The sequence below is a fragment of the Gymnoscopelus microlampas genome (genome assembly GCF_963454915.1).
Source record: "Gymnoscopelus microlampas genome assembly, chromosome: 15".
Taxonomy (NCBI): Eukaryota; Metazoa; Chordata; class Actinopteri; order Myctophiformes; family Myctophidae; genus Gymnoscopelus; species Gymnoscopelus microlampas.
The window spans coordinates 19232956-19257383 of NC_139952.1; the positions used below are offsets into that span (position 1 = coordinate 19232956).

Sequence of the window (24428 nt, forward strand, 5' to 3'; positions counted from 1 at the left end):
TCAAACGCACACACACATACACACACACACAGCTTAACGTCAGGGAAATTACACCGCTCACCCACACAGGTGATGACAACAATGCTAATGAATAATAATAAAGGTACAAATCACAAGCAACGTTAACCGTGTTGACATCATGGTTACGTTGGCACATTGCATAGTGAAAGCACACGTCATAGATTTATGAGCATGTTTAGAAACACGTGTGCAGTTTAAGGCGTTTTTGATAGCTGATAGTGTATTTGTGCTGGAGATAGCCAAGTGGCTAGTCCCATAATCATGGAGGAACTAGTACCGCACCATACCGCGCATTAAAGTGTTTTTTTTATTTGTTTGTCTTATTTATTAACTGCTACTATTTACTTACCCTGCGGTACACAAACACTCCTATCCGGTGATAATGTAGTTAACATAGTTCATTGATATTCTAGATGAGGTAGATCCACATTTCTTCCTAGTGATGAACACTTGTCTGTATTTTGTTTGTTGAAATAGAATTTCACGCACATATTTTTCCAGTGCATACTGCAGGCCCTGTTGACAGGATTTGGAAGAGATTTGGAAGCTCCGGCTTGAATATTTTACGCGGAAAATCCATGATATTCCCATTCAAATCAAATGGGAGGACCTGTCAAACCAGCGCTCTGTTGTCAAGAGCCTGGTGACGGAGTGGTGGGTGGGTGGGCGGACCTTAGCGAACGGTTAATATTCCCCGTCCCATAACCAGTGTTGCCAGATTCTGTGAGAGAAACAAGCAACCAGGGTCTAGGAAAACCAGCCCAAAAGAAGCAACTATGGGCCACATGAGCACTTTAACATATACATCAAGCTATTTGAAAATAGCAGATCTACAAGCTCACAACGCGCCGCGATGCGACGCGTTGTGAGCTTGTAGATCGGCTATTTTCAAATCAAATCTTGCAGGGAAATTTATAATAAGCAGATCTGGCAACCCTGCCCATAACGTGCATCATTAAAGTAGCAGATATCAAGGACATGCATCCAGAAGTGATTTCAGAGGCTTTTGGGCTTTTAGACTGCTGTTTGCTGTGCATTCATTCTCCCTACTACCTTGTTCTACTCCCCTCCTGTCATCGGCTAGTAATCGGCGTGTGTTTGATTCCTCCCTTGATGCTACTACAGTACCTCGTCCCGGTTTAGAGCTGAAAGCAGATAGAAGGGCGTGGCGTATAGATTGTCTTGCCTGTGACTATGTGGGATGATGAGTGATGGTGTTAGACTGTGTGGGTGCATGCATGCAAACTCTCTTGCTCTCTTGACCCTCTTAAGACAGTGCCTGAGAGATCTGTTTACACAAGAGAGTGTTTTTCTTTTTTTGCATACTCCAGACATGATCTCACACACTATTTATACTTGTGTGTGTGTGTGTGTGTGTGTGTGTGTGTGTGTGTGTGTGTGTGTGTGTGTGTGTGTGTGTGTGTGTGTGTGTGTGTTTTCTACAGTATGAGTCATCAGGGCTGGGGCTCATCAGCAGCAGACTGAGGACCACTTTGAACCGCATCCAAGAGAGCCTCATTGACGTGGTAAGAGTCTCTCTCTTTCTTTCTCTCTCTCTCTCTCGCCCCCCCCCCTTCCTTTCCTTCATAAAAACTTTTGCTCAATACTTTCTTTCTGATTGCCTCTCTTTTCCCTCTTTCTCTGAGACAATTCTCTTCTCCCCTTTCTCCCTCTATCCTCTCTGATGATCCACATATATCTCTACCTCTGAATACCTCCATCTCTCTTTGTTGTTTTTGTTTTTTCTGTCTGGGTCTCCTCTTGTTCATTTTGCGCCCCCCGTGTCTGGTCATATGGTTGAGATTGCACTCGGCCTGTGTGGCCTCAAAATGCATTATGGGTCATCATTATCGCTTTCCCTCCCCTGTCTTACTCATACAAAGTACACACACACACACACACACACACACACACACACACACACACACACACACACACACACACACACACACACGAAGATACACTAATACCGTCATCATACCACATTAGACATAAGGTGCGTAATTATTATGGGGCCACTTCAACTAATGGAGGTTTGTGTGCATCTGTGTGTCTGTCGTCTGTCCCCACATTAAGTGCCCCCATTAAGAGTTCCAATGACACATCCTAGGGCTATACCCCCCCGGCACACGCACACACAGGCAACAACATAACACCCACTAACATCTTTTCTGAGTGCCACCCTTTACTCATCTTTTCTTTCCTACATTTTAACAGTTCAGTAGAACAACGTACCAGGCGGTCAGATTTACAGTGAAAGAAACACATTTCTTAGACTCTGAATTCACATCCCATCTTCCCATCTCTTGCTCGTCAAATTGTCAGCTCTCCTCGTCTTTCCTTTCTATGTACATATTATAGACTATAGATTTTTTCGAGCACATTTAATGCAAGGTACTGTACTGTACTTCATGGGCTACAACAAAAAAGCAACTAAAAGTTTTATTGGAAATAGAAATAGAAATCTAAGCATTGGAAATACAATATGTAAAATAATACATCAAAGACAATGTGCATGAATGGAAAGCGCATTTACAAAGGATATAGATAGGAAATAAAACGAACCGAAATGGCAATAGAAGTCAGAACAATGGGAACTAACACACAAAAGCAGAACAAAAGAATCTATTATGTCTCACAATCCTCTTGGTCTTTGTCCAACATGCAATGCAGAGGGTTTCACTTGGCCATCCGCCTAGGAAATCTCTGTAGTAGTTTATTTTGCTCACTTGTGAGTGGAAAACGTATTGTCAATGTACTGACCGACTGTACACAGTCCTATTGTATTGATGCCACTCCACTCTAGGCCGTAGCCAGCTATGAGATCACCAAGGTCCAGACCTTGGTAATTATTTTATATTCAAAAACAAGACACGGTCTAATCACTGTGGCTTCCATGTGGATCTCAGACATCACGTAGACAGTCGGTTATCTAAATGATGATGCATGGGTCCATATTTGAGCCCGCTCTGACCACTATTGAAAGATGTGAAAGATTGACACGTGTGAGAAATAATGTGAGCTGTATACAGTAACTGTATGAATAATCAGGGGTTGAGCCTGTGTGCGTGTTTGCATGTGCGTGTGCCGGTGAAGTACTCGTTCACAGACTGACATGAAAACTGACGGCTACCAAGCATCGGGTCGGCAGCCTTTTGTGTGCGTTAAAGTAACAGAACACCGGATCATTGTGTGTGTGTGTGTGTGTGTGTGTGTGTGTGTGTGTGTGTGTGTGTGTGTGTGTGTGTGTGTGTGTGTGTGTGTGTGTGTGTGTGTGTGTGTGTGTGTGTGTGTGTGTGTGTGTGTGTGTGTGTGTGTGTGTGTGTGTGTGTGTGCGCGCACATCAGTGACGAGACACCGGAGTGACCGAGGAGATGATTTTTAAGCACTTCCAACATGACTTCCCTATTTTTTTAATCCAAAACCTTTGATGCGATGCGTTGTGAGACTCCCAAAACATACCAGAAGCCAGACATGGTGGAAGGTTGGGCTTGGGGCTAGCAACCCCTTACCCCAACCTGTAAAACCTACATATGCCACAGAAACCGCTATGTGGCCCTATGCTCCACCTATAGGAGCCTACAGGAATAAGTAAATTAAGTCAAGTTGTGAGCTTGTAAATGGGCGACTTGCTATTCGTCGTACTTCAAATCTATATACAGTACTGTATAGGGCTTAATTGGTTCAACTTGACTCTGTAAGTTAATCTATTATTTCCCATGTCATGATGACAATTTTGGTCAGTTTGTGAATAGGGTCAGCAACTTAAATGTATGTAGCCAGAGTTGGGCTGTCTGTATTCATCAAATGTTAACTGAATATATTGTAAATGCATTGTGTCATCAATCATGCCCGCAGTGGCAGTATTTATGTGTGACATAATGGATTCATTGGGATGTAGAGTTGAATATGTTTTGATTATGCTACATACATATGTAAATTACATCATTATTGTCACCATAATGCAACCCTGGTTTTCTGTTTTTAAATGTTGAATTTTGTGTTGTTGCAATGCTCATGGTTGAAACTTACAGTACAGCGTGTGAATGTACATTACAATACTGTATATGCTTGAGGTCTCATTGTATTTAGTTTGAGCTTGTTATCTGTGTGGACTGTTGTGGTATTGTATGAATCATGGCACACAGAGGTCAAAGTTTACACACAGCTTAGTATGGAACCTATGTTTCCAGTTGGCCGCCAGAATACTTAAATGACCTGTCAAATATTGTGTACCATCCTCAACATTGCATTTCATTCAAATAGGTGATAGGCTGGGTGTGGCTGTCAAAACTCATCTACTGCTTGTCGTTGTAGTTGTAATTGTGGTATCATTTTTGCTTGTTTTTGGTGTTCTTCGAGTGGCTTTTCATTGTTTTGAAATAGTCCAGAAAGAAAGATAGTCCCCCCCACTCCTCCATGGACCTCACTAACTTCCAAAACCAGGCCATGGCCTTGACTCCACTCGGAATCTGAATGAAACTCTTGAGAAAGATGGCAATAAAGCAGATTCCCTATAGTGTGATCACTGTAGAAGTGTGAACGAATAACTCCCCAAACTCATATTGAACTCGCTGTGCTTTGACTTGAAATGGGAATAGTGCAGTACACCAAATATTAGAATTTGAAGACATTTGCATCTTCCTTTTATGACCGGAGACGGCTCAGTCAGTATTTATTAATGCCATTTCTATCTCGCAAAACTACAGTATATGCCAGAGAGCCGGGGTTCTCATTAAATTCATCCAAACATAAAGTGTCTGGCCGTGCCCTGAAATCAATCCTTTGTGATTCGTCCTTCATGAAGCTGTCTAACTAGATTTCCTGACTACAGAGTGAGAAACTTTCCTTCCTGGCTGCAGTGGTGAATGTTCATTAATACAGCACAAACCTGCCCAATGAGAGAGGAATAGCATATTTCTAAAGACACTTTCCTGACACTGTGTGTTCTCATTTTGTCATTTTGTGTACAAAGCTGCCATATGTTTTTGCCGTATTTGAGTTCTTGAATATGCTACACTTTTAGAACCGTACGATTACGCTTTGAGCTCTTAACAAGTTGACCAAAACATGACCCAGTCGTACTAAACATCAAACCATAGTGGTACATTTTGTGTCACTCCATTGAGGTATTTTAGGGGAGGCAAATTAACTGGAGTGAATTGAATTTGAAAGAGCACAGTAGTCATTCCAAACAAACATTCCACTGGGGACGAAGCTGGCATTTTTCCACAGCAGGGACTAGAGGTATTTGCTATAAATTGGGCCTGTTGAAAACATGTGCGATAAAGTGCAAACAATTATGATGTTTGACAACACCGCATGTCAAGAGATTTGACTGGACAGGAGGCAAAACAAATGGAAACGTATAAATAATGTGAAGTTAGATGAAGCAGCTGGCATAGCAATTCAGCTTCTGAAAATGTAGAATGTAATAAGGAATTTATAAATAGACTGATAGGCAGGGGGGGAGTGAAATGCATGGTGTGTGTGTGTGTGTGTGTGTGTGTGTGTGTGTGTGTGTGTGTGTGTGTGCGTGTGTGCGAAAGAGAGTAGGGGTGGTGTTCTCTCAGAGGTCTTACACCTCTTTCATACTGTATGCACACATTATAAAGAGACCCATTTTACAGCGCAGTTTGTGTTGAGAGCATGAAAAATAGTGTATACCTTTCATATGGAGAGGGGGAGTGTGTGTGTGTGTGTGTGTGTGTGTGTGTGTGTGTGTGTGTGTGTGTGTGTGTGTGTGTGTGTGTGTGTGTGTGTGTGTGTGTGTGTGTGTGTGTGTGTGTGTGTGTGTGTGTGTGTGTGTGTGTGCACATACTTTTGTGGGGGGGGGGGAGAGAGAGAGCTAGAGACACTGGCTTGTACTACCCAGTCCCTTTCTCTATTGATGTATTAACTCTGTGAGTGTAAAAATGGACACACATACAGGTGAGGCTGAAGGCCAAGTTATCTAGAACAGGGTTTGTATCTGTGTACAGTATGTACTGTATATCCCCTCAGAAGTAGGCCAATCCACAGCTCATGCCGATAACGTGCAACCTCTCTGGCCATAAACAACCTTTACAGCAAATAAATGCCTGGTGAAGGCTTATCATGGCGCATTTTGTACATTTTATGTTAACCAATAAAACCCTTTATACTTTGTTGACTGGTGTTCCCAGAGGTATATACTCTGTTTTCTACAACAAGCTCACAACGCGTCGCAACATGATTCATTGTGAGCTTGTAAATCGGCTATTTTTTGCTGAATGTTTGTTTGCCTATATTCGCAGAATGTTCACCTATTACGACGCCCATGACATATGCCCATGTCGTAATATGGTTACGTAAGTGTTTGTGTGTGGTTGCGTATGTGTTACGGTGTGGTTACGTAAGTGTTTATAAACTGTAAATTGTTATTTGGTCAAAGGAGACTCGCCACACTAGTCCACATGCCCACAACCAGTCAGTTTTCAGGAAGAGCTTTGCAAAAACACCTACAAAAAACACACACAGCTCAACTGAATATCATTATTTTTCACAATACTATAGAAATTATGCAGCCCCTCCAGTCAAAACATATCCAGGGCTTAGTTTTCTGGAACAACGCGTCAGACATTTTGATCTATTTATCTGTCTTATACATTATCTATTATCATTCCCCTACCCCGCAGGGACGACCTTCATGCCTTCACAGAGTGAGGGCCCTAAGGTTCCAATGGCAATCACAACACAATCCATGTAGGTTTTACAGCAAAATACATAAATATTTATCGGTTATGACGGCATGTATCGTGTCATGCCCAGCAAGGTTATTATAGTTAGTATACCGAGTTATTAGTGATTAACTAAACTAAACATTAAAGCTAAGTGTGAGGAACAAAAACTTTGCCGTATTTTCAGGAATTCCTGCGTTATAAGTATTATATTTGCGGGAATCAATGAAAATATGTGCAATTCTCGCAATCCCGTGCCTAAATTCAGGTCCTGCAAACTGATGCAGGAATTGACTTGTTGGCTGTCTGAAAACAGCTTGTTTTAGGATAAGTTTAAGGGGGGAAATCCTGCTCAGCTAAAATGCTGTATGAATACTGTCTGTATTGATGTTTATATTATACAGAGTGGCTTCTTTCACAAACGGCACAACCAATTACCTAACTTACTATTGATATCTAAAGATTAGATGGGGAGGCCTCATTTGCGCTCTCTCCCTCTCTCTTTCACGTGCACAAACTTTCTCTATTAACGTCTTTCATGGTGAATGTGTATGCACTCAAGCTCTATGTATGCATAAACCGACGGCAGTCCTCGGGTCCTAATATTGTCATGTTTATTATCATTCATCTCCACTTTCCACTGCCATATTAGATGCAGAGAGGTGTATTTGACGTACCGTAGAAGCCTATGCGTTCTTACATGGATGAATGCACACCAAAACGCACGCACGCAAACACACACGCGCGCGCACCCAATCATGGATCACACCTATATACACAAACACACGAGAGATTACAACGGGGGTAGACCTCATTTGTAAACACATTATAAAGTTAATTGCAAGCTGCATTTCAATCCGCCTGCACAGATCTCTGCTGTGCATGTTGTTCCCTGGTTGCTATCTAGACTTTGCGTGATTTAAAACCAATATGAGGATAATGACTCTACGTCCCACATGACCGACAGCAGGCTTCCATCTCCATCCCGGCGTGTCGCACAGACTTCCACCGGGGGGAAACAAAAAGTATCATTAAACATCACGTCTGACTTCCTGTTGAAATTCTTTCCATTACCTGTGGCGTCTAAATTACTTATGTGTAATCCCTGTGGGTTTGCTGGGTTTGCAATTTACACCTTCCTCATTTTAAATTGTGTAGTAAGTTGCATGGAAAGGATTCAGAGCAGAATCAAACCCGCGTTCACTAAAAAGCTGTTATTTCCAATTCTACCCACAGTGCCCACTATGTGTGACATCTGGCACTCTCTAGCGATTTTAATTGCCCCGTTTCAATTTGCACACGTTCTTTTCCCTAGCAGCTGAACCCATAAAGTGCTTAAAGTGATGTGCAATTGCGTACACCAGTCACAAATCCAATCGGATGTATTTAGATTCAAATGTGCAGCGAGGGGGAATTTCTATCGGGTCGTGCTGGAAGCTCTACTCGGCAGGGATCAGTAGCTCTTCCCATTATGTAAAACAATTGTCTTTTCTTGGGTCCAAAGGGTCCTTTTTACAAAAATGTAAAACTTCTTGAGGTCACTTGCTGATGGCGCCATGCCTAGACAGTGACATGGCACCGATCTGTGACCACGTTATCACTGCCAGACGGCTCATCTATGACAGTAGCTGAGGGCAATTGCTGAGGGCAGGGTTACACGCATGGCACACAGCGTGGCATCTCCAATGAAGCCTGTCTCTACAGTATCTCACTCTCCTTTCACCTTTAATGCCTCCCACCATCTACAGCGCCCCGTGTCCCTCCTCCTCGTTCTTTCCCCGCCTTCCATTTTTCTGTCTTCATCTCTTTTCTCTTTTCTTTTTTTTTATCCTTTTGGGGGCGTTTTGCCTTTATTGGATAGGACAGTAGTAGAGAGACGGGAAACGGTGAAAGTCTGGGAGTAACATGCATCATTTCAATGGTATAATGCTATATCCAAGTACTATATAACATTTACATTTATATTGTAATGTTAGACATTGACAAAGCAATATGTTTTGGTTACATTAAATGTAACCAAATATGTGTAGGTTATGGTATAGGTATGCCATTGTTGCACTAATAAGTATTAGACTTATGTCCATGGAGCAATGCTGGTAATTTATGTGCATTTTGTGTGCGCCGTGCATACGCGAGTGTGTGTGTGTGTGTGTGTGTGTGTGTGTGTGTGTGTGTGTGTGTGTGCACGTGCGTACATGCGTGCGTGTGCCACACACTTGTGCGTGTGTGTGTTTGCGCTGTGTGTGCGTGTGTGTGGGTGTGTGTGCGTAAGATTGCTATTCAGTTGTAGTGTCAAGTTGGGCTGAGGGGATCTTTGTGAGTCTGATGTGACAGGACTGAAAAGCCATGTGATTTCCCTGTTGGCACAAGCAATCTGTCAGTGACACACACACACACACACACACACACACGCACGCACGCAATCACACATACTGTAGACACACTCTACACACATTCCATCACTCTCTCTCTCTCTCTCTCTCTCACTCTCTCTCTCCCTCCTTTTGTCAGCTAGCAGCAGGATGATTATCTCTAAGCATGTGGTTGGGTTGCGGTTGGCCACACAGTGGATTTGCACAGGCAGCATGCCACAGACTGGCACCGTGCCTCTCTCGAGGGCCAATGGCTACATTACACATGCACACAAACACACACACACGCATGAATGTTCACACAGGCAATTATACAAAGACACAGCCACACACACACACACACACACACACACACACACACACACACACACACACACACACACACACACACACACACACACACACACACACACACACAGGCAGAGAGACACACATACACACTCCCACACACATTATTTGTTTATTATTTGTATGTGTTCCAGGAAAATATCAATGCCAGCACAGAGGCAGTGTTGATAGGGAATGTGGATCAAGAATTTTATAGACTGGACTTTTTTGCTGTATATTACCTTGATATTATTACTGTTAAAGGGGTATATTGTTCTGTTCCAGGCAATGCTAAAACAAATCTTCCTGCCTTGTGGCTTATCTAATTCTTGAGGGGTTTCCCACCCCTCAAGTATGAGGCCTGCGCAAAATGTCCGGTGTGTAAATATGGTCAACTATCTAATCCCTTATGGTCTCTGGAAGGCACTTGAGTTGCTCTGGATAAGAACGTCAGCTAAACACACACACACACACACACGTTTTCGGTTAATTGATTGGTCCCACGGTAGATGGACACAGTAGTTCAACCTTGTGTACCCAGTGCGTGCCAATGACTCCTCACGTCTCACCAGAGCGATAGACACGACTGACAATAAGCGTATTTCCCATTCAGCAAATCAAATCTTCCTCTCTCTCTCTGTCTATGCATGATCCGGGTCTAAATTTAGCTCAACATTCAGACAAAGTCCTGTCTTTTTATACCTCCTTAAGCTCTCTCGATGATGTCACTTTGAATCAGGCCTGCACGTTGAAAGTCAGGAGATTGAGTCCAAAAAAAAAAGGTACGCAGATGACCACCACAGGAAGAGAATTTTCCTGCTGCGGGTTAGACGGGGTGGAGCTGTGTGACACTAAGCGAATGATAGTCCTAATTCCAGTCGACACTTGACTAATGAGAAGTGAGTTTCTGGTATTAGAGTGAATGATAGAGCGGGCGATGGGATCCACTTGACATTAATTGCCAGGCAACCAGGCCATCCCACTCAGCTCTAAATCTCTGTGGGATGGAATTGGAGAGGAGTAAGCAGTCACTCATGACAGATTGAAACACAATCAATTCAATGGAGAGATCAATTCTCTTCCTCTGACTGAAAGAGCCCGCTATCAAAAGGCTCGCTGCGTGGGACGCGGCATTATGATGAAGCCATCAAGGTTTTAGTGAACTTTCCAAATTAGCATTTGTTCTCGCTTCAGTTGGAACATTTGGAGACCAGCTTTGCACATTGAATGATTTGAAAGGCCCTCGGGGGAGATTTTGAAGCCCTCTTAATGTTTGCAGAAAATGCAACCGTTAATTGTGCTTTGTTAGGCTCCAGTGTATCACGCGGGGTGCTCCTTCCATTCCGACATCTCACCACTCCGACTAGTGGCTTCCGCGTGCGGTTAAGGTTAGGGTTAGGGTTAGGTATAGGGTTCGTCAACGTCGGAAAGGCAACATGTCGGAAAGGAGAAATGCACCCGTATCACGCTATCTCACCTCAGCTCCATCTTGTCATGCCAAGTAGGTTTGAACTCAGATCAGATCATCACAATCTCAATACTCACTATACTCATGATCACCATGTCCAAATATCCACTCATATTGTGATACATGGTTTTGGTACCAGAATTGTCTTGTACATTTTGAGCAGATTTTCTTCTGTATTCAAAAGGATTTTGTAAAGTAGACTGAGATGAAAAGGCAAGCTGTTCAATAATATACAATAACTACTGTACATTGAAATGATTGAGCTGGGCCATGATCATACACTTTTGTTTAAAATATTTTTTATTGTGAAGCACAGGATAGGGTTATACATTTCTGTTCATATACATGGATTGCTTCCTTTTTTCCCCAAAAACAAACAGACATACAGTATACACAAAATAGACAGGTAAAATGAAAAGAATACACTCAAACTTAAGCAAAAAACTAAAGGACCCCCCCGCCTCCCTTCCCCCTCCCCAGAAGTGCTGCCCCAAATTACGCGCGACACGGGTCATCCACAAGGATCAGCCTTTCAACCTTTAACACATCGGGTGCCAGAATTTTATTAAAACGGATTACGTTCGGTGCCATAAATCTCACCGTTGCGCTGCTCTATTTAAAGCTCTAGACTGCATGCGTGCATGGTGCACGATGGTCCTGGCTAACGCCTGGAATGATAACATCTCTCACGCGAGTCACGATGGGGGAGGGATCGCGCATCGAAAATGACTCGTTTTCCCCACCGGAAAAAGTTTCGGAGCTACAGAGGTTTTTATCAAGGAGATAGAACGGAAGCGGATGGGGAGCCATGTTTTTTTGGCATAGTGATCCATCTGTCCCTTCCTTCTCAGAATCACTGTGGGTGATTCCAGAACTGCGCTAGAAAAAAACTAAAAGATTCAATTTTTGCCGTGTTTGGCACCAATGCGCTACTCTTCGAAAACACGGTTTTAACCGTGTTTGGCACCCGATGTGTTAAGAAAGGAGACTAAAGGCTTCCAAATCTTTTCAAAATCTTTCAGTTTGTCTTTGAGTATAAATCTGATTCTTTCTAAATGTAAAGATTCTGTCATGATCACACACTTTTGGTCTGCATTTATATTATGATACCATGTGATCCCCTCCATACTTGTGTTATTCAGAGCAAACTGTTGAGTTTTGCTGACGTTTTTTAGTCCCCCTCTCTAGTGATTGTTTGGTCATCGGCCAAATGGTGATAATGTGTACCGTGGCTGAAGTTGAGATAGGTTCAACTTGGAGAGTCCCCAAAAAGGTGCCGCCTCATGAACGTGAGGCACTTAGTTCATGAGGCCAACAAAACCACTTTGGAAAATGATAAAAAACGACTAAAGAAAGATGCAAGCACACATTTAACCCATTAAGACCTGGAACGCATCGGTGTCATTTTTAGATTTGAGCTAAAAAAAAGCATTATTTTACACTTTGGCTATTGAAAATGTGTGCAAATCTTTGAATATATATATTATTTTCAAGCGATCATTTTTAACTCAAATCTTTGCTTCTGGGGGGTCCCTGGAACAAAATATTTTGAGATGGGGGTCGGCGGCCAAATACATCATTTTGGGGGTCCTTGACATGAAAATATATATAATATATATATATATAAGATATAGAAACATACGTTTTTCAGAAAACTGTTGGGATTTAGGAGACATTTCTAGAATCGGCTTCAGGTCTCAATGCGTTAAACTACCATCCTATGTGATTATGGCCTTCCTCTCCACCGTATGAAGATGATCAGATACGACAAATATTTTATTGTCCATTCATATGGGAATGAGTTTTCACATCGCGCCACATATTCACACCATAATATTGACACTGCGTGTGGAAACAAGCAACCAGCTGCTCTTGTTCTTCCCAGTCTACACATTGGTAGATCCAGTGAGTAGGTAAGTGAAGGGCAGCCCCTTCCATCTCGCCCCCAGGTGCAGACAGCTGCAGGGACTAAGCATCTTGCCAGACCCCATTGACAGATGGGGGGCCACCTCACATGCCCCGGCCGGCCCCAAAGAAATGCCTCAGGCAGAAATGCCTCAGACCCCCCCGCCTCCCTTCCCCCTCCCCAGAAGTGCTGCCCCAAATTACGCGCGACACGGGTCATCCACAAGGATCAGCCTTTCAACCTTTAACACATCGGGTGCCAGAATTTTATTAAAACGGATTACGTTCGGTGCCATAAATCTCACCGTTGCGCTGCTCTATTTAAAGCTCTAGACTGCATGCGTGCATGGTGCACGATGGTCCTGGCTAACGCCTGGAATGATAACATCTCTCACGCGAGTCACGATGGGGGAGGGATCGCGCATCGAAAATGACTCGTTTTCCCCACCGGAAAAAGTTTCGGAGCTACAGAGGTTTTTATCAAGGAGATAGAACGGAAGCGGATGGGGAGCCATGTTTTTTTGGCATAGTGATCCATCTGTCCCTTCCTTCTCAGAATCACTGTGGGTGATTCCAGAACTGCGCTAGAAAAAAACTAAAAGATTCAATTTTTGCCGTGTTTGGCACCAATGCGCTACTCTTCGAAAACACGGTTTTAACCGTGTTTGGCACCCGATGTGTTAAGAAAGGAGACTAAAGGCTTCCAAATCTTTTCAAAATCTTTCAGTTTGTCTTTGAGTATAAATCTGATTCTTTCTAAATGTAAAGATTCTGTCATGATCACACACTTTTGGTCTGCATTTATATTATGATACCATGTGATCCCCTCCATACTTGTGTTATTCAGAGCAAACTGTTGAGTTTTGCTGACGTTTTTTAGTCCCCCTCTCTAGTGATTGTTTGGTCATCGGCCAAATGGTGATAATGTGTACCGTGGCTGAAGTTGAGATAGGTTCAACTTGGAGAGTCCCCAAAAAGGTGCCGCCTCATGAACGTGAGGCACTTAGTTCATGAGGCCAACAAAACCACTTTGGAAAATGATAAAAAACGACTAAAGAAAGATGCAAGCACACATTTAACCCATTAAGACCTGGAACGCATCGGTGTCATTTTTAGATTTGAGCTAAAAAAAGCATTATTTTACACTTTGGCTATTGAAAATGTGTGCAAATCTTTGAATATATATATTATTTTCAAGCGATAATTTTTAACTCAAATCTTTGCTTCTGGGGGGTCCCTGGAACAAAATATTTTGAGATGGGGGTCGGCGGCCAAATACATCATTTTGGGGGTCCTTGACATGAAAATATACATATATATATATTTTCACATCGCGCCACATATTCACACCATAATATTCACACTGCGTGTGGAAACAAGCAACCAGCTGCTCTTGTTCTTCCCAGTCTACACATTGGTAGATCCAGTGAGTAGGTAAGTGAAGGGCAGCCCCTTCCATCTCGCCCCCAGGTGCAGACAGCTGCAGGGACTAAGCATCTTGCCAGACCCCATTGACAGATGGGGGGCCACCTCACATGCCCCGGCCGGCCCCAAAGAAATGCCTCAGGCAGTGCCTCAAAGTTGGTTCCGCTCGTGGAAACAAATCACCTGGCGGACAAGCAGAGCGAACCCAATAATAATAATACAGCCTTTTCAGCAGGGGCGGGCCTGACTCAGCGTTTTAAGAAGAGGGAGAATCCCTGGCGGTGATGTCGTTGCCCCGTGCCTGGGTTGCAGACCGAGCCCGCTGATGTATAAATACTCCTGATGAGCCAGCACTGTCGGGGGCGCCCCCGCAGCTAAAGTCATCAGTAACCACAGGCGCTTTACTTCATTTTAAACTTTGTTTATTGGGGGGTTTTTTTTGCACATTAATAATGTAACAGTTTTGTATTTAGTTTGTGGAACGTGCCATAGGGGGAAATGGGGAAACAAACATGCCTTCACATTGAAGGAACCACAACAAGAAAATAATCAAAATAAAAAGCAACATTGCACCAGGGGAGACATTAAAACAAAATCCAGCACAAAACGAGAAAAGGAAAAAACACAAAGAAAATGAAGACACACACACACACACACATTTTGGCACCGCAGGCGGGGTTTACTGACTGCACACAGGCCTGAGCCGTACGTTATGCCTGTTTTATACTTGGTTAAGTTAGCACACCTAAAATAGCAGATCTGCAAGCTCGCAACTCCTCACATTGCTACGCGTTGGGAGCTTGCAGATCTGCTATTTCCGGTAAATCGGGCTTTAGATCCATGCAGGCAGCTGTGTGTGTGTGCACGTTGCATCTTAAATAAAGACATCATAAATTGAGCATTAAAAGGAAAGCCGACATAGCGGACACAGAGATGAAGCTTGGTTTGACAGCCAGCAGCGTTGTTCACTTTGTGATGTGGAGGTGAGCTCTCAGGGAAGGGATGCTCCTCCATTGCAAGTCTGTCGAATCGTTCAGAGCTTCACTGCAATCCTTTTCCCTACAGGTTTATCTACCCAACGCAACACACACACACACACACACACACACACACACACACACACACCATGAACATCTCTTACCCCAATCTCTCCTCATTAGGAATAATTTTCCGAAGGTTAAAAGGATCTCCTGTTTCTTTCTCCTTTGATCTGTGTGGGAAAAAAAAACACACACAGTAAAGTGCTGTGGCTGTGAGGCTGGGTGGATATAGATATTCATCATGGGTGTATCCCTGTGTCTCAGCCTCATTCAAAGCCTCTTGCTGCTATCTGCTTCTCATTCCCTCTCTCTCAGGACGTGTTTTTTAGCTTTTGTTTTCACTGGGGATTCTCGAGCTTATTTTCTAATCATTACGCAGGGATAGATAAGCTCCCTTAGCTTTGAAGCTCGATGTCTGCACACTTAGCAGTGCTCTTGGTCCACGTGGGAGACCGGGTTTGAATGGAACCTTGATTTATTCCCCCCCGTTTTTTGTGCCTGTCCTCAAAAATATTACAGACTTTTAACCGGTTCAGACCGGGAACGCATCTCTGTCATTTTGGGGCTATTAAAAAAATAGCAGATCTACAAGCTCATAGCGCGGCACCGAGTGCCGAGCTATGAGCTTGTAGATCTGCAGATTTTTTTTTTAAATCCTGGAAGATTTGTGCAAATTTTGAATATATAAATTTTTAAAGCAACCATTTTCAACTCAAATCTTTGCTTCTGGGGGGGGTCCCTGGAACAACATGTTTTTTGAGATGCGGGTCCGTGGCCAAATACATATCATTTTGGGTGGTCCTTGACATGAAAAAGGTTTTAAGCACCACTGATATTATAGCAACATAAGTTTTTTCAAAAAAACTGTTAGAGATTTAGAAGACATTTGTAGAATCCCCCAGAAGCAAAGATTTGAGATGTTCGCTTTAAAACATATATATATTCAAAGATTTGAACAATATTTTCACGATTTAAAAAAAATGCAGCGCTATGAGCTTGTAGATCTGCTATTTTTGAATAGCCAAAGACATCTTAAAATGACACACAGATGCGTTCCCGGATTGAATGGGTTAAATTAGCGGTTCTTTTCTTGGACAAGCCGTTCTTGCTTGAACTACTAGATGTTAGCGAAAGCTGACAGGGATTCCCATGAGACTTCCCTTCCAGAGGGTCTTGGGCTGCAGATTCTACTATATTCCAAAATGCCTATTCAAATTATGGTTCGGTTTCAGTGAGTGTTGCTGAGACTGTGTCGCCGGCGCTGCCATAATTGGTCCATTTCAGCACTGTACCCTGAAGAATACTTGACTTAAGCTATTAAGACCTGGAACGCATCTGTGTCATTTTTTGATTTGAGCTAAAAAAAAACATTATTTTACACTTTGGCTATTCAAAAATAGCAGATATACAAGCTCGTAGCGCGGCACCGAGTGCCGCGCTATGAGCTTGTAGATCTGCTATTTTTGAAAAATCGAGAAAATGTGTGCAAATTAATATATTTATATTATTTTAAAGCGAACTTTTTTTTTACTCAAATCTTTGCCTCTGGGGTCCCTGGAACAAAATATTTTGAGATGGGGGGGGGTCGGCGGCCAAATACATATCATTTTGGGGGTCCTTGACATGAAAAGGTCTAGGATTTAGAAGAGAAGTAAGAATCGGCCTCAGGTCTTAATGGGTTAAAATGTACTTTGTCCCTATTTTTTTCCCATGACCAGAGAAATATATATTTTATATATTTTTAACAGCTAAAAAGAATATCCAGGTTTTAGTGCTGTGCAGTCTGTTGACTGGTTGGACGCTAGTGCACTAGCAGCAAAGGATAGGTTTTCTCATATTTCATGCCACTCTTTTTGCTGTCAAAGGTCCCGACGCTGTGGAAAATCATGGAAACTCCCCCACTGTGACTGAAGGGCTTTTTGCTCATATTTAATTAATAGACAAGTAATAGCTAGCACTCAGCTGTAGCTACTGTACATGCTGTAACTGCAGATAGAGAGAAAAGGGAGTCTATGCTTAAAGCTTTGTGTAAGTCATTGAGTGATTTAGGCTAAAAGGATAACAGAAAAAAAAGTCCTGGGGACTTGTTTCCATTGTGGTCCTATGTATTCAATTCATCAACAGAGCATATCATATTTCAATGGGAATTGATATCTAACTCCACTTTCCTGATAGATGCCTTTTTCAGGACAGTTTTGAAAGAAACCAGTGATTCACATCCTTTAACTCTCTCAGTGCCAGACAACGAGATATCCTGAGTTTTTTCTGAGTGCCAAGAACTAAAAATCCTAAGTTTAAAAAAAACACATATATATATATATATATATATTATTATTATTCTTTTGGGGAAAAAAATCAGAACCCAAGATATCATTATCTGAAGATTTGCACTCCTTGTTTAACGTATAACTGAAAAAGGCTGTATCTCGTTTCCTAGCACTTTTTTTTACTTTGAAAAAAAAAAAATTGCTGGCACAGTATGAACATATTTTTTTATTTCATTGACACTGAGAGAGTTAATGGATGATGTCAGGGCATTCCATAGTATGGTGGCAGAGTAGTAGAATGAGCATTATCCCATGTTTGTGCTAAATTTGTGGGGTACCAGATTGTGGGTGCTCCCTCTGGTGTTGCATTTGGTGTTGCTTCTGGGGGGTCCCTGGAACAACATATTTTGAGATGGGGGTCCGCGGGCAAATACATATCATTTCGGGGGTCCTTGACATGAAAAAGTTTGAGCACCACTGATATAGAAAGAAACATACGTATTTCAGAAAACTGTTGGGATTTAGAAGACATTTTGTAGAATCGGCCTCAGGTCTTAATGGGTTAATAACAGCACAGCCTGTATCGCTTGCTTCGCTCACAACCATTTCTTTTCCGCATAACGCATAACCCGCAGCGGAAGGTCACATAGGAAGGTCGCTCATTAATTCAAAAGATACTTCCATCTGTGAGCACCAGCGCTTGACAGATAATGATGGCACAGTGAGCTCACTCATTCTCTCGCAATCCCTGGCCTTTTGCCCCCTTTCGTTATTCCCGTTCGGATTAGTGTGTGTTCAGAGCTGTGTTGCCAGATTCTGTGAGAGAAACAAGCAACCAGGTCTAGGAAAACCAGCCCAAAAAGAAGCGACTATGGGCCCCATGAGCACTTTAACATACATCAGCTATTTGAAAATAGCCGTTCTACAAGCTCACAACGCGTCGCATCGCGACGCGTTGTGAGCTTGTAGATCGTCTATTTTCAAATAAAATCTTGCGGGGGGAAATTATAATAAGCAGATCTGGCAACCCTGGTTCAGAGTCAGACAGCCCGCTAGACAGCCATTGAATAGTCATCAATCAATCAATCATGTCCGGGCCACCGGGGTAAGTCGAGCACTTGAAATGACTCCTCTCTCCCCTCACGTCCTGCATGCACAGAGCGCACGTCATGAGTATCCTCCTTCAGCAACATCCATGTCTGTTATCCTCCGTGCACGTGCGTGGTTTTACAATGTGTGGGTTTCCCAGAGGACTGGAGGAGTATTGAAGCGATGAGGTCAGCAAGGCCTCAGCTTCAGTCTCCTTTTGTTGTTGTATGTTTGTGTTCTACCCGTGGTAGACCAGCATAGAGGTCAACGTTGTCCATATACAGTATGTTCCATCCACGAATGGATGTAATACCCGTCCAGGGCGAGGCAATTTTATCGGTGTAGCACAGCATGGCAATTCAAAGTGATTTACACTGAAAGAAAGAACTCCTCCGTCTTCAATTGCAATAAAAAACTATTTGATGCGAATACCGTGATTTACACAAAACATTAAGTTCATTCAGTCAGTGTAAAAGAAACGTATTATATCGTTGCTGTCCGGCAGGAACCAGCTAACTCCATGTTGATGCTTTTGCTTTTTTTTTCTCCATAAATCAGTGCTATTGAACACCCTTTACGTCTGTGTGTTGGTAAAAAAAAGATTGAACCAATGAAAAGTATTAAAAAGTGCTTCTGACAAAACCAACTAACTCCATTGGATCCTCAAACTTTCTGCGAAACCAGCTAACCAGCTAACACCAGCTAACACCAAAGGGGAGAGCTGTTTTTGCTGACTCCAGGCTCCACCCCCTTTTAACCTCGAACCTCATTGTGAGCTTGGAGGTCCATTCAGCTGTTCTTACCAATGATGAACAAAACCTCCTAACTCAATTCGTTGCTTTTTTAAACCAAGTAGTATTTGAATCAATGATTTGACAGGCAGGAAGCCACTGTAAAGATCTGAGAACTGGAGTGATGTGATCCACTTGGTCTTAGTGAGGACCCGAGCAGCAGCATTATGAATCAACTACAGCTCTCTGAACTGTAAAATCACTGTTACAGTAGTTAAGTCTACTTAAGATGCTTTTCCAAACCCTGCTAAGACATAAGTCCTTTAATCCTTGATATATTCTTAAGGTGATGGTAGTGGGCTGACTTTGTGATTGTGTTAATCTGGCTGTTGAAATTCAGGTCTGAGTCCATGACTACACCAAGATTTCTGGCCTGGGTTGGGGTTTTAAACATCATCGATTGACGCCGAGTGCTGACTTTTAATCATTCTTTCTTGACTCCAAAAACAATGACTTCAGTTCTGGAGCAATTTCTTCCTGTCCAGCAGCAAGTGTCCATGTTTCTGCCCCATACAGCAGAACACATATGAATAAATAATTGTCACATATTTCTTGGCACGTGGCGTACTGTACCAGGGACGTGCAGAGGGATTTGGAGAGGCAGGGGCTGTAATTTCAAAAGTGGACGCTGCATTCAAGGTCAGGAGAGTAAGAAAGATTCAATTCTCTTAAACGCTGCCTGCGAGTATGTCCTGGAGATGGGGCATTTGCATTTTCTTCACCATAGTAAATGCTGCATCCATGGTCTCGAGAGGGCACTTTTTACCGACGGGTGAAAGGGCAGGGGCAGGGGTCTATTTGTGCACGTGGCTGTACTGTACTGTATCTCCCCCCTACAGTACAGAGAGTACAGTTGGCTGGCCACCGATCCCACCTACTGTATTTTTACTTTTGTTGCTCTTGGCATGACCTTCCAAACATCGTGTTGAGAATAGACACTTTATAAACACCTCTTCACTTACAGTATGTACCTCCTCTGTTTCTACCTGATCTTGCTTTTGTCTTGTAACTCACTACTATATCTCTTTATACATACTGTAGCACTATTAGACATGGCAACTGGATACAAGATTTAATAGTTGTATTTCTTCTTCTTTTTTTGGTTAACTGTTTATTTTACTGGCCACTAATTACAAGGTATTTATCAGGAAAGTAAATGATAATGAAAAATATTGATACTAGGAAAGTACCAATGATAAATGGATAAGTACTGAATAATGTCCTGGTAATAACATGGAAAGCCACTAGGAAACTACAAAACACTACAAAACTAGATGGCAAAAATGCAGTAATTAGAACATTGTACTTAGACATTTTATTATACCTAATCACCTAAAGGTAGGCTATTTATACTCAGTAACACAAAGTAATAAAAAATGACAGTCATAATCGTTTATGTTTTGTAATGGATGAATGAATGAATAGCATCTTCATGTCATGCCACTTCAAAATGGCATTTTCAGAAGGAGCCCTTAATTCCCCCGACAGAGTTGGAAAAGGATCCAAATGGTCAAACACAAAATGTCACTGTGATGGAAAGAAGTTGGCAGTCATCATAATTAGAAATACTAATTTGACTTATTTGACATTTTCAAATTCTCCATGGCTTCTGCTTAAGAACATCCTACAAAGAGACAAAATCTGTGTCGCCTTTAATGTTACTGATCAAAGTCTAGATAAGAAAATGAAACCTGAATTAGTCTGGTTCCTTTTGACAGCACAAATGGCAGGGTTCACCTCTTCCAGTATGCTGTGTTATGACAGCACTAAAGAAATGCATTAACTGTAAATCCTTCTAAAAGGTTATTCATAACACTCGTCACCGCTAAGCTTAGAGCAATGTTAGGGGCTGAGATGTCAAAGTAATGTTTTCTGATGCATAAACAAGGGGTGACTGTTTCCGTAGGAAAAGGCTGACCCTATTATCTTCTCCTAAAACATTGGGTTCTGCATTTGAGAATGCTGGCTGTCTTGAATTTGAATGCTGGCCATGTAACCTTCACACAGGTGTGCTGCATGTATCTGTTGAATATGCAACACCCAGCAATCAGCATAACAATTTAATTGTCATCCGCGTCACAGCTAAGTATAGCTCGATGGTAATCACAGAAATCACTGCCACAGCAAATTTATGAATACATTTTAATTGGACTTAGTCAGCTGGTTTTGCATCCTGAAAGCAATATATTACATTATAAGCTGCTGTGAGTAGTGTTATTAGTGTCAATGTTTTGTCATAAACCTTTTGATATTGACATAGTAACTTGGCTTCATGCAGGTTTGCTGAGAGATACATTTGACATTTCTCACTAATGTTTATAATTAAAGCAGTGCCCCGCAGAGAGGCTGTATTGTAATTCACTGGTGTCCTTAATTTCCCCTCAGGGATTAATAAAGTACCTACCTAGAGTACATACCTTTCTCGCTGTCAAAGCAATAACTCTGACAGATTTAATCCGATTTTGGATCAAACTTGGCAGATGAGATTGAGCTAGTGTCAGGATCTGCGCTAATGTTTTTTCAGTCAACGGTCAATGTCACAATGACAATTTAGCCCTATGCTTAACCACTTAAGCCCCGTACTTCATTGTATGATGAATAGCAAAAACAGCCAATTTACAAGATCACGACGCATCACATCGTAATGTGTTGTGAGCTTTTAGATGTACTGTCTGCTTTTTTAGCGGTGCCAACCGCTCTACACTTGACTTTGTCCGTATGTCCGTCCGTCCGTCCGTCCGTCCGTCCGTATGAGCCTGACGGCAAAGAAGAAACACATACAAACACACGCACGCGCACACACACACACACACACACACACACACACACACGGCCTTGGACATTGCCTATGCCATCTCTCCTCTCTTTGGCCACACGTGCCACTGCATATCAAAGAGGGGTCCAGGGACCCCCAATGATGTTATGTCCGTCCGCCCGTGTAGAGCACGGGATTTCAAACAGCTATAACTCCAGTTCGCAGCATGCCACCAAGTCCTAATTTGATATGTGGACTTAGACCACCAATAGGGACGAGCATGAATTGCTGAAGTTATCAAAGCAGGCTCCAGGGACCCCCCCCGTAAGTTATGTCCGTCCGCCCGTTTGAGCACGGGATGTCCGTTTCAGCACGGGATGAGCACGGGATTTTAAACAGCTATAACTCCAGTTTGCAGCATGCCACCAAGTCCACATTTGGTATGTGGCCTTAGACCACCAATACGCACGAGCATGCATTGATGAAGTTCTCAAAGAGGGGTCCAGGGACCCCCAGCGCCCGTATGAGCACGGGATGAGCACGGGATTTCAAACAGCTATAACTCCAGTTTGCAGCATGCCACCAACTCCACATTTGGTATGTGGACTTAGACCACCAATAGGGACCAGCATCAATTGCTGAAGCCCCGCCCCCTCTGTCTTCCCATTGGCTGGCCTTCAAACAGCCATAACTCAAGTTCGCAGCATGCTATGGAGACTAAAGCCAGCAATAGGGACTAACTGTCATTACTTAAGCCCCGCCCCCTCTGTCTGCCCATTGGCTGGCCTTTAAACAGCCATCATTCCAGTTTGCAGCATGCTACCAAGTACAAATTTGGTAAGTGGACTCAGACCACCAATAGGGACGAACTGAAATGAGTTAAGGCCCGCCCCAAAGGCACCGCTTCCTTCACACAGGGTGTGATTTTTTTAATGACTTTTGGAAATTTGGGGAACGTTTTTGCCTATAATGAGGGGACGTCAGGGTTAAAGTGTTTAAAACCAGGAAAAGAAGGCACTTATATCAAGATGATGAAATCCCAAATCCCTGACAATATCTATAGACAATATAAATTCTGCAAATCTCATGTGTTTGTGCGTATCTTGAGAACAACTTCGATCGACTTCAAACTTGGCATGCGTATTGCTGAGGACCTGAGGGAGTGCTCGGGAATTTATCTTTATGGGCATAAAAGGGACACAGGCAGACAGACAGACGTACAGATACAGAAATATGGGCATGAAAGGGACACAGACAGACAGAGGAGTACAACGGGTATTGCATAACCGGAGGGTCATGCGTTCCCAATGGGCATCACCCTACTATCAATATAATATTGATATTGCACAGCCCTAATTGTGTAGAGTTGCAACGTTTGTTGTATTCTATTTGACTTAGTCCACATACAATGTCAGCATCCACATGGGAGAATGCATTTGCTCTTGCGGATATGGACTTCCATATAGAGGGAAATTGACTGCTCAGTAAAATATATTTTACTTAGCAGTCAAAGTCCAAGTTCTCTTTCATCCTCTCACCTTGCTGACCCCTCCGTGTCACTTGAGTCACTTCTAAAAGGGTACTGAATAACCAATGCCGTCAGCACTTATGCCTTCCTTCATGAAGTGAAGCTCCCCTTGACCGGGTCATCATTGTGCACCCCTTAAGGATACGTCACTCTTTTAAAATGCTAAGCGAGCATGTGTGTGTTCCCTGGGACCATTATTGATTCTTGCATTGCTCGGGCAATGTTAAGCAGGTTACTTTACATAGACCTTGCATTCACCTTACAGGGTGTGCGTGCCGTGGTCACACAAACAAATGTACTGAGATGAAAATCATGTCAGTGTCTTGTTTTTCAGCCGAGAGATTATGTTTTCGCCCCTTCGTCCGCTGGCACAAACCAATATACATTCAGTCATATTCCATTCCGATTGGCTATGATTTAGCAGGCCTTGAGTAACCAACCCAGCCTGGTGGAGAACCGCGCTCCGAGGAGCACACTTTTCTGTGTTTTCTATTGGTGCAGAGTTCAAGTAGAACAAATGGATTTATTCCAAGTGAATGGATTGAGCGTCCGTACAGTTGAGGCGCTTTTAAAATTATTGTGTGATTTACCACTGCAGGTTTGTTAAATTCCTACTTAAAAGATCTGTGATTTGGAATTATCTACTGATACTGTACGTTCAGCTTGAGTGAACAGTGTGATCTCAGCCTTCGGCTTCTGCTGTGAAATGACCGGACCATGTCGCCACAAAAGCTATATTTAG

The 24428-nt window shown here is 42.8% G+C and overlaps 1 protein-coding gene across 1 annotated transcript in view; it reads left to right on the top strand.

Annotated features, from left to right (window-relative positions):
• vps50 (VPS50 subunit of EARP/GARPII complex) overlaps positions 1-24428 on the top strand; it is a 192526-nt gene that overhangs the window by 130145 nt on the left and 37953 nt on the right. The window contains 1 exon segment of the mRNA XM_084079678.1: positions 1467-1547. Coding sequence (XP_083935804.1) covers positions 1467-1547 — 81 coding nt within the window.